Source organism: Oncorhynchus masou, unplaced genomic scaffold, assembly GCF_036934945.1.
Source record: "Oncorhynchus masou masou isolate Uvic2021 unplaced genomic scaffold, UVic_Omas_1.1 unplaced_scaffold_1984, whole genome shotgun sequence".
Taxonomy (NCBI): Eukaryota; Metazoa; Chordata; class Actinopteri; order Salmoniformes; family Salmonidae; genus Oncorhynchus; species Oncorhynchus masou.
In genome coordinates this window covers 20,690-36,397 of record NW_027008476.1, presented here as the reverse complement: position 1 = coordinate 36,397, position 15,708 = coordinate 20,690, and the positions used below count along the sequence as shown (strand labels likewise).

Here is a 15,708-nt window from a genome sequence, read left to right as displayed (position 1 = left end):
ATAGTAGTCTACTCAGTACTAACCAGTACTAACCAGTACTAACCATAGGAGACATACTAGTCTACACAGTACTAACCCGTACTAACCATAGGAGACATACTAGTCTACACAGTACTAACCAGTACTAACCCGTACTAACCAGTACTAACCCATACTAACCATAGGAGACATACTAGTCTACTCAGTACTAACCAGTACTAACCAGTACTAACCATAGGAGATATACTAGTCTACTCAGTACTAACCAGTACTAACCAGTACTAACCATAGATTTTAAAAGCATATATGGTCTTCAGTTCTCGTGGGGCCGTTTCGCAGAGAGCAGAGAACATGTCTACAAAGTCATTGAAGCTCAAGTTGCCTTGTCCGTCCTCAGAGAAGACTTCCACCATGCGGTTTCTGAACGGGTTCTCCTGTAAGAAGGAGCAGAGGGACAGGAACAATCACTACTGTGTACAGGGCATTATGGGTAGTGTAGTACATCATGAGTGAGTCACTACTGTGTACAGGGCATTATGGGTATTGTAGTACATCATGAGTGAGTCAGTACTGTATACAGGGAATTATGCGTGTTGTAGTAGATCATGAGTGAGTCAGTACTGTATACAGGGCATTATGGGTGTTGTAGTACATCATGAGTGAGTCACTACTGTATATAGGGCATTATGGGTGTTGTAGTACATCATGAGTGAGTCACTACTGTGTACAGGGCATTATGGGTATTGTAGTAGATCATGAGTGAGTCAGTACTGTATACAGGGCATTATGGGTGTTGTAGTACATCATGAGTGAGTCACTACTGTGTACAGGGCATTATGGGTATTGTAGTCCATCATGAGTGAGTCAGTACTGTATACAGGGCATTATGGGTATTGTAGTAGATCATGAGTGAGTCAGTACTGTATACAGGGCATTATGGGTGTTGTAGTAGATCATGAGTGAGTCAGTACTGTATATAGGGAATTATGGGTATTGTAGAAGATCATGAGTGAGTCAGTACTGTATACAGGGCATTATGGGTATTGTATTAGATCATGAGTGAGTCAGTACTGTATACAGGGCATTATGGGTATTGTAGTAGATCATGAGTGAGTCAGTACTGTATACAGGGCATTATGGGTATTGTAGTAGATCATGAGTGAGTCAGTACTGTACACAGGGCATTATGGGTATTGTAGTAGATCATGAGTGAGTCAGTACTGTATACAGGGCATTATGGGTATTGTAGTAGATCATGAGTGAGTCAGTACTGTATACAGGGCATTATGGGTATTGTAGTACATCATGAGTGAGTCAGTACTGTAAACAGGGCATTATGGGTATTGTAGTACATCATGAGTGAGTCAGTACTGTATACAGGGAATTATGCGTGTTGTAGTACATCATGAGTGAGTCAGTACTGTATACAGGGCATTATGGGTATTGTAGTACATCATGAGTGAGTCAGTACTGTATATAGGGCATTATGGGTATTGTAGTAGATCATGAGTGAGTCAGTACTGTATACAGGGCATTATGGGTGTTGTAGTAGATCATGAGTGAGTCAGTACTGTATATAGGGCATTATGGGTATTGTAGTAGATCATGAGTGAGTCAGTACTGTATACAGGGCATTATGGGTGTTGTAGTAGATCATGAGTGAGTCAGTACTGTATATAGGGAATTATGGGTATTGTAGTAGATCATGAGTGAGTCAGTACTGTATTCAGGGCATTATGGGTATTGTATTAGATCATGAGTGAGTCAGTACTGTATACAGGGCATTATGGGTATTGTAGTAGATCATGAGTGAGTCAGTACTGTATACAGGGCATTATGGGTATTGTAGTAGATCATGAGTGAGTCAGTACTGTACACAGGGCATTATGGGTAATGTAGTAGATCATGAGTGAGTCAGTACTGTATACAGGGGCATTATGGGTATTGTAGTAGATCATGAGTGAGTCAGTACTGTATACAGGGCATTATGGGTATTGTAGTAGATCATGAGTGAGTCAGTACTGTATACAGGGCATTATGGGTATTGTAGTAGATCATGAGTGAGTCAGTACTGTATACAGGGCATTATGGGTATTGTAGTAGATCATGAGTGAGTCAGTACTGTATACAGGGCATTATGGGTATTGTAGTAGATCATGAGTGAGTCAGTACTGTATACAGGGAATTATGGGTATTGTAGTAGATCATGAGTGAGTCAGTACTGTATACAGGGCATTATGGGTATTGTAGTAGATCATGAGTGAGTCAGTACTGTATACAGGGCATTATGGGTATTGTAGTAGATCATGAGTGAGTCAGTACTGTACACAGGGCATTATGGGTGTTGTAGTACATCATGTGTGAGTCAGTACTGTATACAGGGCATTATGGGTATTGTAGTACATCATGAGTGAGTCAGTACTGTATACAGGGCATTATGCATGTTGTAGTACATCATGAGTGAGTCAGTACCTTATACAGTGCATTATGGGTATTGTAGTAAATCATGCTACAGGTACTACTAAGAGGAATATGGAGTCTCAACCATGACGGTGATGTAAATAGATGCAGAGTAAAGTCCTGCGTCCCCTTCCACTGTGTCTTATGTGGAACATAATAAACGGGTCTCTATCCACCGGATCTGTACCAAACTCACTAACAGTGGCAGTAATAAAGCCTCTCTTGAAAAAAACTATTGGCCGATATCGAATCTTCCATTCCTCTCAAAAATTTTAGAAAAAGCTGTTGCACAGCAACGCATTCCCGTCCTGAAGACAAACAATGTATACGAAACGCTTCAGTCTGGTTTTTAGACCCCATCATAGCACTGAGACTGCACTTGTGAAGGTGGTAAATTACCTTTTAATGGCGTCAGACCGAGACTCTGCATCTGTCCTCGTGCTCCTAGACCTTAGTGCTGCTTTTGATACCATCGATCACCACATACTTTTGGAGAGATTGGAAACCCAAATTAGTCTACACAGACTGGCCTGGTTTAGAGTTCTGGCCTGGTTTATATCTTATCTGTTGGAAAGATATCAGTTTGTCTCTGTGGATGGTTTGTCCTCTGACAAATCAACTGTACATTTCGGTGTTCCTCAAGGCTCCGTTTTAGGACCACTATTGTTTTCACTATATATTTTACCTCTTGGTGATGTCATTCGGAAACATAATGTTAACTTTCACTGCTATGCGGATGACACACAGCTGTACATTTCAATAAAACATGGTGAAGCCCCAAAATTGCCCTCCCTGGAAGCCTGTGTTTCAGACATAAGGAAGTGGTTGGCTGCAAATGTTCTATTTTTAAACTCTGACAAAACAGAGATGCTTGTTCTAGGTCCCAAGAAACAAAAAGATCTTCTGATGGATCTGACAATTAATCTTGATGGATGTACAGTCGTCTCAAATAAAACTGTGAAGGACCTCGGCGTTACTCTGGACCTTGATCTCTCTTTTGACGAACATATCAAGACTGTTTCAAGGACAGCTTTTTTCCATCTACGTAACATTGCAAAAATCAGAAACTTTCAGTCCAAAAATGATGCAGAAAAATTAATTCATGCTTTTGTCACTTCCAGGTTAGACTACTGCAATCCTCTACTTTCCGGCGACCCGGATAAAGCACTAAATAAACTTCAGTTAGTGCTAAATACGGCTGCTAGAATCTTGACTAGAACCCAAAAATTTGATCATATTACTCCAGTGCCTAGCCTCCCTACACTGGCTTCCTGTCAAGGCAAGGGCTGATTTCAAGGTTTTACTGCTAACCTACAAAGCATTACATGGGCTTGCTCTTACCTAGCTTTCCGATTTGGTCCTGCTGTACATACCTACACGTACGCTACGGTCACAAGACGCAGGCCTTCTAATTGTCCCTAGAATTTCTAAGCAAACAGCTGGAGGCAGGGCTTTCTCCTATAGATCTACATTTTTATGGAATGGTCTGCCTATCCACGTGAGAGACGCAAACTCGGTCTCAACCTTTAAGTCATTATTGAAGACTCAGCTCTTCAGTGGGTCATATGATTGAGTGTAGTCTGGCCCAGGAGTGTGAAGGTGAATGGAAAAGCACTGGAGCAACAAACCGCCCTTGCTGTCTCTGCCTGATCGGTTCCCCTCTCTCCACTGGGATACTCTGCCTCTAACTGTCCCTAGGAGTGGTGCGTCACTTAAGTGGGTTGAGTCACTAGCGTGATCTTCCTGTCCGGGTTGGAGCCCCCCCTTGGGTTGTGCCGTGGCGGAGATCTTTGTGGGCTATACTCGGCCTTGTCTCAGGATGTTAAGTTGGTGTTTGAAGATATCCCTCTAGTGGTGTGGGGGGTTATGCTTTGGCAAAGCGGGTGGGGTTATATCCTGCCTGTTTGGCCCTGTTTGGGGGTATTGTCGGATGGGGCCACAGTGTCTCCCGACACCTCCTACAGTGCCTTGCGAAAGTATTCGGCCCCCTTGAACTTTGCGACCTTTTGCCACATTTCAGGCATCAAACATAAAGATATAAAACTGTATTTTTTGTGAAGAATCAACAACAAGTGGGACACAATCATGAAGTGGAACGACATTTATTGGATATTTCAAACTTTTTTAACAAATCAAAAACTGAAAAATTGGGCGTGCAAAATTATTCAGCCCCCTTAAGTTAATACTTTGTAGCGCCACCTTTTGCTGCGATTACAGCTGTAAGTCGCTTGGGGTATGTCTCCATCAGTTTCGCACATCGAGAGACTGAAATTTTTTCCCATTCCTCCTTGCAAAACAGCTCGAGCTCAGTGAGGTTGGATGGAGAGCATTTGTGAACAGCAGTTTTCAGTTCTTTCCACAGATTCTCGATTGGATTCAGGTCTGGACTTTGACTTGGCCATTCTAACACCTGGATATGTTTATTTTTGAACCATTCCATTGTAGATTTTGCTTTATGTTTTGGATCATTGTCTTGTTGGAAGACAAATCTCCGTCCCAGTCTCAGGTCTTTTGCAAACTCCATCAGGTTTTCTTCCAGAATGGTCCTGTATTTGGCTCCATCCATCTTCCCATCAATTTTAACCATCATCCCTGTCCCTGCTGAAGAAAAGCAGGCCCAAACCATGATGCTGCCACCACCATGTTTGACAGTGGGGATGGTGTGTTCAGGGTGATGAGCTGTGTTGCTTTTACGCCAAACATAACATTTTGCATTGTTGCCAAAAAGTTCAATTTTGGTTTCATCTGAGCAGAGCACCTTCTTCACATGTTTGGTGTGTCTCCCAGGTGGCTTGTGGCAAACTTTAAACAACACTTTTTATGGATATCTTTAAGAAATGGCTTTCTTCTTGCCACTCTTCCATAAAGGCCAGATTTGTGCAATATACGACTGATTGTTGTCCTATGGACAGAGTCTCCCACCTCAGCTGTAGATCTCTGCAGTTCATCCAGTGTGATCATGGGCCTCTTGGCTGCATCTCTGAACAGTCTTCTCCTTGTATGAGCTGAAAGTTTAGAGGGACGGCCAGGTCTTGGTAGATTTGCAGTGGTCTGATACTCCTTCCATTTCAATATTATCGCTTGCACAGTGCTCCTTGGGATGTTTAAAGCTTGGGAATTCTTTCTGTATCCAAATCCGGCTTTAAACTTCTTCACAACAGTATCTCGGACCTGCCTGGTGTGTTCCTTGTTCTTCATGATGCTCTCTGCGCTTTTAACGGACCTCTGAGACTATCACAGTGCAGGTGCATTTATACGGAGACTTGATTACACACAGGTGGATTGTATTTATCATCATTAGTCATTTAGGTCAACATTGGATCATTCAGAGATCCTCACTGAACTTCTGGAGAGAGTTTGCTGCACTGAAAGTAAAGGGGCTGAATAATTTTGCACGCCCAATTTTCAGTTTTTGATTTGTTAAAAAAGTTTGAAATATCCAATAAATGTCGTTCCACTTCATGATTGTGTCCCACTTGTTGTTGATTCTTCACAAAAAAATACAGTTTTATATCTTTATGTTTGAAGCCTGAAATGTGGCAAAAGGTTGCAAAGTTCAAGGGGGCCGAATACTTTCGCAAGGCACTGTATCTCAGCCTCCAGTATTTATGCTGCAGTAGTTTATGTGTCGGGGGGCTAGGGTCAGTTTGTTATATCTGGAGTATTTCTCCTGTCTTATCCGGAGTCCTGTGTGAATTTAAGTATTCTCTCTCTAATTCTCTCTCCCTTTCTCTCTCTTTTCTCTCTCTTTCTCTCTTTTTTCTCTGTCTTTCTTTCCTACTGTCTTTCTTTCTTTCTCTCTCTCGGAGGACCTGAGCCCTAGGACCATGCCTCAGGACTACCTAGCCTGATGACTCCTTGCTGTCCCCAGTCCACCTGGCCGTGCTGCTGCTCCAGTTTCAACTGTTCTGCCTGCAGCTATGGAACCCTGACCTGTTCACCGGACATGTTACCTGTCCCAGACCTGCTGTTTTCTAGAGACAGCAGAAGTGGTAGAGATACTCTCAATGATTGGCTATGGAACCCTGAGCTGTTCACCGGACGTGCTCCCTGTCCCAGGCCTGCTGTTTTCAACTCTCTGGAGACAGCAGGGGCGGTAGAGATACTCTCAATGATTGGCTATGGAACCCTGAGCTGTTCACCGGACGTGCTCCCTGTCCCAGGCCTGCTGTTTTCAACTCTCTGGAGACAGCAGGAGCGGTAGAGATACTCTCAATGATCGGCAATAAAAAGCCATCTGACATTTACACCTGAGGTGCTGACCTGTTGCACCCTTGACAGCCACTGTGATTATCATTATTTGACCCTGCTGGTCATCTATGAACATTTGAACATCTTGGCCATGTTCGGTTATAATCTCCACCCGGCACAGCCAGGAAAGGACTGGCCACCCCTCATGGCCTGGTTCCTCTCTAGTTTTCTTCCTAGGTTCCTGCCTTTCTAGGGAGTTTCTCCTAGCCACTGTGCTTCTACACCTGCATTGCTTGCTGTTTGGGGTTTTAGCCTGGGTTTCTGTACAGCACTTTGAGATATCAGCTGATGTAAGAAGGGCTTTATACATACATTTGATTGATTGATCTACTTGATTGTCCCACTATAACAGATCTCCACGAGGTCAGTAGGTGACACAACAGCCCCAGACATCACACACTGCAGATGCCAAGTTTGCTAACAGAATGACGGCGCCAACAGCACAAACCGTCATTCTGTTACCAAAATTTGCATCTGCGCGGTTCAAGTGAAGGTGTTTATTTGTCATATTTTCTATGGAAGTTGTTAAAAGTCATCCTTGTGCATAAAGTTGCATGGTTTGTTTAACTTTGCAATCATTGTTTTTGAGTTTGACATACATTGAGTCTCAGCATCATTCTGTTACCGCGGAATTACGTTGAGTCTCAGCACCATTCTGTTACCGTGGAATTACATTGAGTCTCAGCACCATTCTGTTACCGTGGAATTACATTGAGTCTCAGCACCATTCTGTTACCGTGGAATTACATTGAGTCTCAGCACCATTCTGTTACCGTGGAATTACATTGAGTCTCAGCACCATTCTGTTACCGTGGAATTACATTGAGTCTCAGCATCATTCTGTTACCGTGGAATTGCCCTCAATCATCTTAAAAGCCTTTTAAACCCCAAAAGCACCAACTGGCGTCATTTTACAACCAAAATTGGTAAATGACAAATCTCCCAAAATAAGCATATATTTTTTAACTGCTCACAGATTTATAGTCAAAATTGATGTTTCAAAATAGACATTTGTGTTTCTGTTGAGATTCTGATCAATTTCACCCATCTCCAAATGTTAACAACATTAGTCTGCTATTAATTCAAAGCGTTGTGTTTCTGTGATACTCAGAGGCTGAGACATTAGCGACATACCGATACGACCTAAGATGGCCACCGATATGGGCGCCGGGGACCAATCAGACCTTGACCTCTTACTTTGGAGCTAACTCAGTTCCAATTAAGTTTGTTTTGGTGTAGAGACATTGACTAGAGACGTGTACTTACATTTGAATAACGTGTTCTTTTTGAGTTATAGGTGGTGCCACGCCCCAAGGGGACACATCTGGACTGGTGTTGTTGGGTCTGTTGTAAGTGGAATCGACTGGTGTTGTTGGGTCTGCTGTAAGTGGAATGGACTGGTGTTGTTGGGTCTGTTATAAGTTGAATGGACAGGTGTTGTTGGGTCTGTTGTATAAGTGGAATGGACTCGTGTTGTTGGGTCTGTTGTAAGTGGAATGGACCGGTGTTGTTGGGTCTGTTGTATAAGTGGAATGGACTGGTGTTGTTGGGTCTGTTGTAAGTGGACTGGTGTTGTTGGGTCTGTTGTAAGAGGAATGGACTGGTGTTGTTGGATCTGTTGTAAGTGGAATGGACCGGTGTTGTTGGTTCTGTTGTAAGTGGAATGGACTGGTATTGTTGGGTTTGTTGTAAGTGGAATGGACTGGTGTTGTTGGGTCTGTTGTAAGTGGAATGGACCGGTGTTGTTGGGTCTGTTGTAAGTGGAATGGACTGGTGTTGTTGGGTCTGTTGTAAGTGGAATTGACTGGTGTTGTTGGGTCTGTTGTAAGTGGAATTGACTGGTGTTGTTGGGTCTGTTGTAAGTGGAATGGACTGGTGTTGTTGGGTCTGTTGTAAGTGGAATGGACTGGTGTTGTTGGGTCTGTTGTAAGTGGAATTGACTGGTGTTGTTGGGTCTGTTGTAAGTGGAATGGACTGGTGTTGTTGGGTCTGTTGTATAAGTGGAATGGACTTGTGTTGTTGGGTCTGTTGTAAGTGGAATTGACTGGTGTTGTTGGGTCTGTTGTAAGTGGAATGGACTGGTATTGTTGGGTCTGTTGTAAGTGGAATTGACTGGTGTTGTTGGGTCTGTTGTAAGTGGAATGGACTGGTGTTGTTGGGTCTGTTGTAAGTGGAATGGACTGGTGTTGTTGGGTCTGTTGTAAGTGGAATTGACTGGTGTTGTTGGGTCTGTTGTAAGTGGAATGGACTGGTATTGTTGGGTTTGTTGTAAGTGGAATTGACTGGTGTTGTTGGGTCTGTTGTAAGTGGAATGGACTGGTGTTGTTCGGTCTGTTGTAAGTGGAATGGACTGGTGTTGTTGGGTCTGTTGTAAGTGGAATGGGCTGGTGTTGTTGGGTCTGTTGTAAGTGGAATGGACTGGTGTTGTTGGGTCTGTTGTAAGTGGAATGGACTGGTATTGTTGGGTTTGTTGTAAGTGGAATTGACTGGTGTTGTTGGGTCTGTTGTAAGTGGAATGGACTGGTGTTGTTGGGTCTGTTGTAAGTGGAATGGACTGGTGTTGTTGGGTCTGTTGTAAGTGGAATGGACTGGTATTGTTGGGTTTGTTGTAAGTGGAATTGACTGGTGTTGTTGGGTCTGTTGTAAGTGGAATGGACTGGTATTGTTGGGTTTGTTGTAAGTGGAATTGACTGGTGTTGTTGGGTCTGTTGTAAGTGGAATGGACTGGTATTGTTGGGTCTGTTGTAAGTGGAATGGACTGGTGTTGTTGGGTCTGTTGTAAGTGGAATGGACTGGTGTTGTTGGGTCTGTTGTAAGTGGAATGGACCGGTATTGTTGGGTCTGTTGTAAGTGGAATGGACTGGTGTTGTTGGGTCTGTTGTAAGTGGAATGGACTGGTGTTGTTGGGTCTGTTGTAAGTGGTTCGCTAGGCTCTGATGTTATCTGTATTGGAAAAGCCATACAACATTTGTTATATAAAGACTGACTTATGCTCCCAACAGTATGCTGCAACGGTAGCTCAACCAATGTTCTACAGTGTGTTTACTGAGCACTGCGTGATTACAGATCATGATTTATTAAAAGAAGAACTCAAACGACCGATCGGACAACGCAAGACAAATAAGAGACATGATGACTCAACAATATCACCACAGACTGAGTCCCTGTTCTCTCTCTCCTCTGTTTAAATGACCCTGTCTGTCTGTGTGGGCTCTGGTAACTGGGCTGTGCACTGCTGGGCTAGCTGGAGGGAGGGATGGAGGGAGGGAGGGAGGGAGGGAGGGAGGGAGAGAGGGAGGGAGGGGAGGGGATGGAGGGAGGGAGGGAGGGGAAGGGAGGGAGGGAGGGGATGGAGGGAGGGAGGGAGGGAGGGAAGGGAAGGGAGAGAGGGAGGGAGGGAGGGAGGGAAGGGAAGGGAGAGGGGAGGGAGGGAAGGGAGGGAGGGAGTTATCTGGAGGGAGGGAGGGAGGGAGGGAGGGAGGGAGGGAGGGAGGAGGGAGGGAGGGAAGGGAAGGGAGAGAGGGAGGGAGGGAGGGGATGGAGGGAGGGAGGGAGGGACGGAAGGGAAGGAGGGAGGGAGGGAGGGAGGGAGGGAGGGAGGGAGGGAGGGAGGGGAGGGAGGGAGGGGGAAGGGAAAGGGAGGGAGGGAGGGAAGGAGGGAGGGGCTAGGGAGGGAGGGGAAGGGAGAGAGGGAGGGAGGGGATGGAGGGAGGGAGGGAGGGAAGGGAAGGGAGAGAGGGAGGGGGGGGATGGAGGGGAAGGAAGGAGGGAGGGAGGGAGGGAGGGAGGGAGGGAGGGAGGGAGGGAGGGAGGGAGGGAGGGAAGGGAAGGGAGAGAGGGAGGGAGGGAGGGAGGGGGAGGGAGGGGGAGGGAGGGGAAGGGGAAGGGAGAGAGGGGGATGGAGGGAGGGAGGGAGGGAGGGAGGGAGGGAGGGAGGGAGGGAGGGAGGGAGGGAGGGAGGGAGGGAGGGAGGGAGGGAGGGAGGGAGGGAGGGAGGGAGAGAGAGAGAGAGAGAGGGAGGGAAGGAGGGAGGGGATGGAGACATATTGAGGCTGACTAATCACAATCGAGGTTGAGTCAGCAGAGGTTGAATGGAATGCTGCTCACCAGGAAACAGCCATAACACATCAGTAGTAACGATCACATGAATCCTCCCTGTAACCAAGCAACTATCTACTGCTCCACATTACCTCCCTGTAACCAAGCAACTATCTACTGCTCCACATTACCTCCCTGTAAACAAGCAACTATCTACTGCTCCATATTACCTCCCTGTAACCAAGCAACTATCTACTGCTCCACATTACCTCCCTGTAACCAAGCAACTATCTACTGCTCCACATTACCTCCCTGTAACCAAGCAACTATCTACTGCTCCATATTACCTCCCTGTTACCAAGCAACTATCTACTGCTCCACATTACCTCCCTGTAACCAAGCAACTATCTACTGCTCCATATTACCTCCCTGTAACCAAGCAACTATCTACTGCTCCATATTACCTCCCTGTAACCAAGCAACTATCTACTGCTCCACATTACCTCCCTGTAACCAAGCAACTATCTACTGCTCCACATTACCTCCCTGTAACCAAGCAACTATCTACTGCTCCATATTACCTCCCTGTAACCAAGCAACTATCTACTGCTCCATATTACCTCCCTGTTACCAAGCAACTATCTACTGCTCCATATTACCTCCCTGTAACCAAGCAACTATCTACTGCTCCATATTACCTCCCTGTAACCAAGCAACTATCTACTGCTCCATATTACCTCCCTGTAACCAAGCAACTATCTACTGCTCCACATTACCTCCCTGTAACCAAGCAACTATCTACTGCTCCATATTACCTCCCTGTAACCAAGCAACTATCTACTGCTCCACATTACCTCCCTGTAACCAAGCAACTATCTACTGCTCCATATTACCTCCCTGTAACCAAGCAACTATCTACTGCTCCATATTACCTCCCTGTAACCAAGCAACTATCTACTGCTCCATATTACCTCCCTGTAACCAAGCAACTATCTACTGCTCCATATTACCTCCCTGTAACCAAGCAACTATCTACTGCTCCATATTACCTCCCTGTAACCAAGCAACTATCTACTGCTCCATATTACCTCCCTGTAACCAAGCAACTATCTACTGCTCCATATTACCTCCCTGTAACCAAGCAACTATCTACTGCTCCATATTACCTCCCTGTAACCAAGCAACTATCTACTGCTCCATATTACCTCCCTGTAACCAAGCAACTATCTACTGCTCCATATTACCTCCCTGTAACCAAGCAACTATCTACTGCTCCATATTACCTCCCTGTAACCAAGCAACTATCTACTGCTCCATATTACCTCCCTGTAACCAAGCAACTATCTACTGCTCCATATTACCTCCCTGTAACCAAGCAACTATCTACTGCTCCATATTACCTCCCTGTAACCAAGCAACTATCTACTGCTCCATATTACCTCCCTGTAACCAAGCAACTATCTACTGCTCTATATTACCTCCCTGTAACCAAGCAACTATCTACTGCTCCATATTACCTCCCTGTAACCAAGCAACTATCTACTGCTCCATATTACCTCCCTGTTACCAAGCAACTATCTACTGCTCCATATTACCTCCCTGTAACCAAGCAACTATCTACTGCTCCATATTACCTCCCTGTAACTAAGCAACTATCTACTGCTCCATATTACCTCCCTGTTACCAAGCAACTATCTACTGCTCCATATTACCTCCCTGTAACCAAGCAACTATCTACTACTCCATATTACCTCCCTGTTACCAAGCAACTATCTACTACTCCATATTACCTCCCTGTTACCAAGCAACTATCTACTGCTCCATTTACCTCCCTGTAACCAAGCAACTATCTACTCACCTCCCTGTTACCAAGCAACTATCTACTGCTCCATATTACCTCCCTGTTACCAAGCAACTATCTACTGCTCCATATTACCACCCTGTAACCAAGCAACTATCTACTGCTCCATATTACCTCCCTGTTACCAAGCAACTATCTACTGCTCCATATTACCTCCCTGTTACCAAGCAACTATCTACTGCTCCATATTACCTCCCTGTTACCAAGCAATTATTTACTGGCCCATATCACTTCCCTGTTACCAAGCAACTATCTACTGGCCCATATTACCTCCCTGTTACTAATCAACTATCTACTGCTCCATATTACCTCCCTGTTACCAAGCAACTATCTACTGGCCAATATCACCTTCCTGTAACCAACAACTATCTACTGGCCAATATCACCTTCCTGTTACCAAGCAACTATCTACTGGCCCATATCACCTCCCTGTTACCAAGCAACTATCTACTGGCCCATATCACCTCCCTGTTACTAAGCAACTATCTACTGGCCCATATCACCTCACTGTTACCAAGCAACTATCTACTGGCCCATATCACCTCCCTGTTACCAAGCAACTATCTACTGGCCCATTTCACCTCACTGTTACCAAGCAACTATCTACTGGCCCATATCACCTCCCTGTTACCAAGCAACTATCTACTGGCTCATTTCACCTCACTGTTACCAAGCAACTATCTACTGGCCCATATCACCTCACTGTAGGGTTGGCTAGAACAAGTCACGCTTATAAGCTTAATGTCTTACAATAACATTGAACAGAGGACTAAAGAGATGAGTTCTACATGAGATTTACCAGCTCATAACACATACAGGTGGTGTGTATTAAATATCTTCGCAGCTGGTCAGAAAACTCTGAAGAACATATCATTTAAGTGTGAACTTTAAAGTTCAATTTATTAAGAAGCTAAATATTTACACTTAACTGACATTAACACCAAACGAGTATCAATAACAACAACAACAACCCCCCCCCCAGAACCAGATACCTTTAGTTCTGGCATGCTGACGATGAGCGCCAGGGGGAGTCTAATGTCAGGCTGGTTGGTGTAGTCCAGTGGTACTAGGTGAGGAGCCAGCTCGTGGAATCTCCCATGTAACCTAGGACACACAGGCAGGAGAAGGTCAGGAAGCATCCACACACATAACCCTATGGGGTTTTGGCTCTTTTGTTTTACACGGCAAGGAGTGGTTTAACCTGGTCCAAGATTCTGTTTGTGCTGTCATGACGATAACCGTAAGAGTTAGCTGTACGACCACAAAAACAGATCTGGGACCGGGCTTAGAGAAATGAAGAGCCATTATGGACATCGTATGCAGAGGTCTAGCGTCAGTACAGTCGACTCAATCAGTCATAAATATATTCGCATACAGTCTATGGTGCTTATCTTTTCCATTAATTTTAGATTGAAACACGAAACATATCTACACAACAGATGGACTGGGACGTGGGCTTTTCTCACACATTCCTGACACATTTTGAGGTCTGAAAACATCTTGACAAACTTACATTTTTCGAGCCAATTTTCTTTAATTCTCTGAGGTAAGCACCTTGTACTGTCATGGAGCTGGGATGTTTAAACCCCTTTCATACTACCAACACATTTTACATATTACCAACTGGGGGTCATTTCGACCCAGAGAAGAAACTATTGGGGAAAACAACAATCATAGCAAAACATAAAGTATTCATGAAGTATTCACAAAGTATTCATAAAGTATTCATGAAGTATTCATAAAGTATTCACAAAGTATTTAGAAGGTATTCATAAAGTATTCATGAAGTATTCACAAAGTATTCATGAAGTATTCATAAAGTATTCACAAAGTATTCATGAAGTATTCATAAAGTATTCATAAAGTATTCATAAAGTATTCATGAAGTATTCATAAAGTATTCACAAAGTATTCAAAGTATTCATAAAGTATTCATAAAGTATTCATGAAGTATTCACAAAGTATTTAGAAGGTATTCATAAAGTATTCACAAAGTATTCATAAAGTATTCATAAAGTATTCAGACCCCTTGACTTTTTCCACATTTTGTTACATTACAGACTTATTCTAAAATATATACATATATATATTACGACCCAGAGAAGAAACTATTGGGAAAAAGAATAATCATAGCAAAACATAAAGTATTCACAAAGTATTCATAAAGTATTTAGAATGTATTCATAAAGTATTCACAAAGTATTTAGAAGGTATTCATAAAGTATTCACAAAGTATTCACAAAGTATTTAGAAGGTATTCATAAAGTATTCACAAAGTATTTAGAAAGTATTCATAAAGTATTCACAAAGTATTCATGAAGTATTCATGAAGTATTCATGAAGTATTCACAAAGTATTCACAAATTATTCATAAAGTATTCGTAAAGTATTCAGACCCCTTGACTTTTTCCACATTTTGTTACGTTACAGACTTATTCTAAAATATATACATATATATTTAAATACTCCTAATAATCCTCCCGTGTGGTGCATCGGTTTAAGGTACTGCATCTCAGTGCTAGGGTCGTCACTACAGACCCTGGTTTGATTCCAGGCTGTTTCACAACCGGCCGTGATTGGGAGTCCCATAGGGCGGTGCACAATTGGCCCAGCGTCGTCTGCGTTAGGGTTTGTCCCGGTGTAGGCCGTCATTGCAAATAAGAATTTGTTCTTAACTGACTAGTTATATAAAGGTCAAATGTAAATAAGATCCTGTCATTATGGGTTATTGTGTGTAGATTTGATTTATATATTTTTTATTTAACCTTAATTTAGTGAAAACTGTTTTTTTTTTTTTTAATTTCTTGCAAATGTCTAAATTAAAAAGACAGAAATACCTTATTTACATAAGTATTCAGACCCTTTGCTATGATGAGATTCGAAATTGAGCTCAGATGCATCCGGTTTACCTTGATCATCGTTGAGATGTTTCTACAGCTTGATTGGGTATATTGTGTGTATATTGTGTGTATATTGTGTGTATATTGAGCTCAGATGCATCCGGTTTACCTTGATCATCCCTGAGATGTTTCTACAGCTTGATTGGGTATATTGTGTGTATATTGTGTGTATATTGTGTGTATATTGTGTGTATATTGAGCTCAGATGCATCCGGTTTA

The 15,708-nt window shown here is 43.5% G+C and overlaps 1 protein-coding gene across 1 annotated transcript in view; it reads right to left on the bottom strand.

Annotated features, from left to right (window-relative positions):
* The window catches only part of LOC135532685 (calcium and integrin-binding family member 2-like), a gene marked incomplete at its 5' end in the record, with an annotated part of 64,167 nt that extends 50,474 nt beyond the window's left edge, over window positions 1-13,693 (bottom strand). The window contains 2 exons of the mRNA XM_064960155.1: window positions 266-413; window positions 13,582-13,693. Coding sequence (XP_064816227.1) covers window positions 266-413; window positions 13,582-13,693 — 260 coding nt within the window. The remainder of the gene's footprint in view (window positions 1-265; window positions 414-13,581) is intronic.
* Window positions 13,694-15,708: the final 2,015 nt, after the last annotated feature.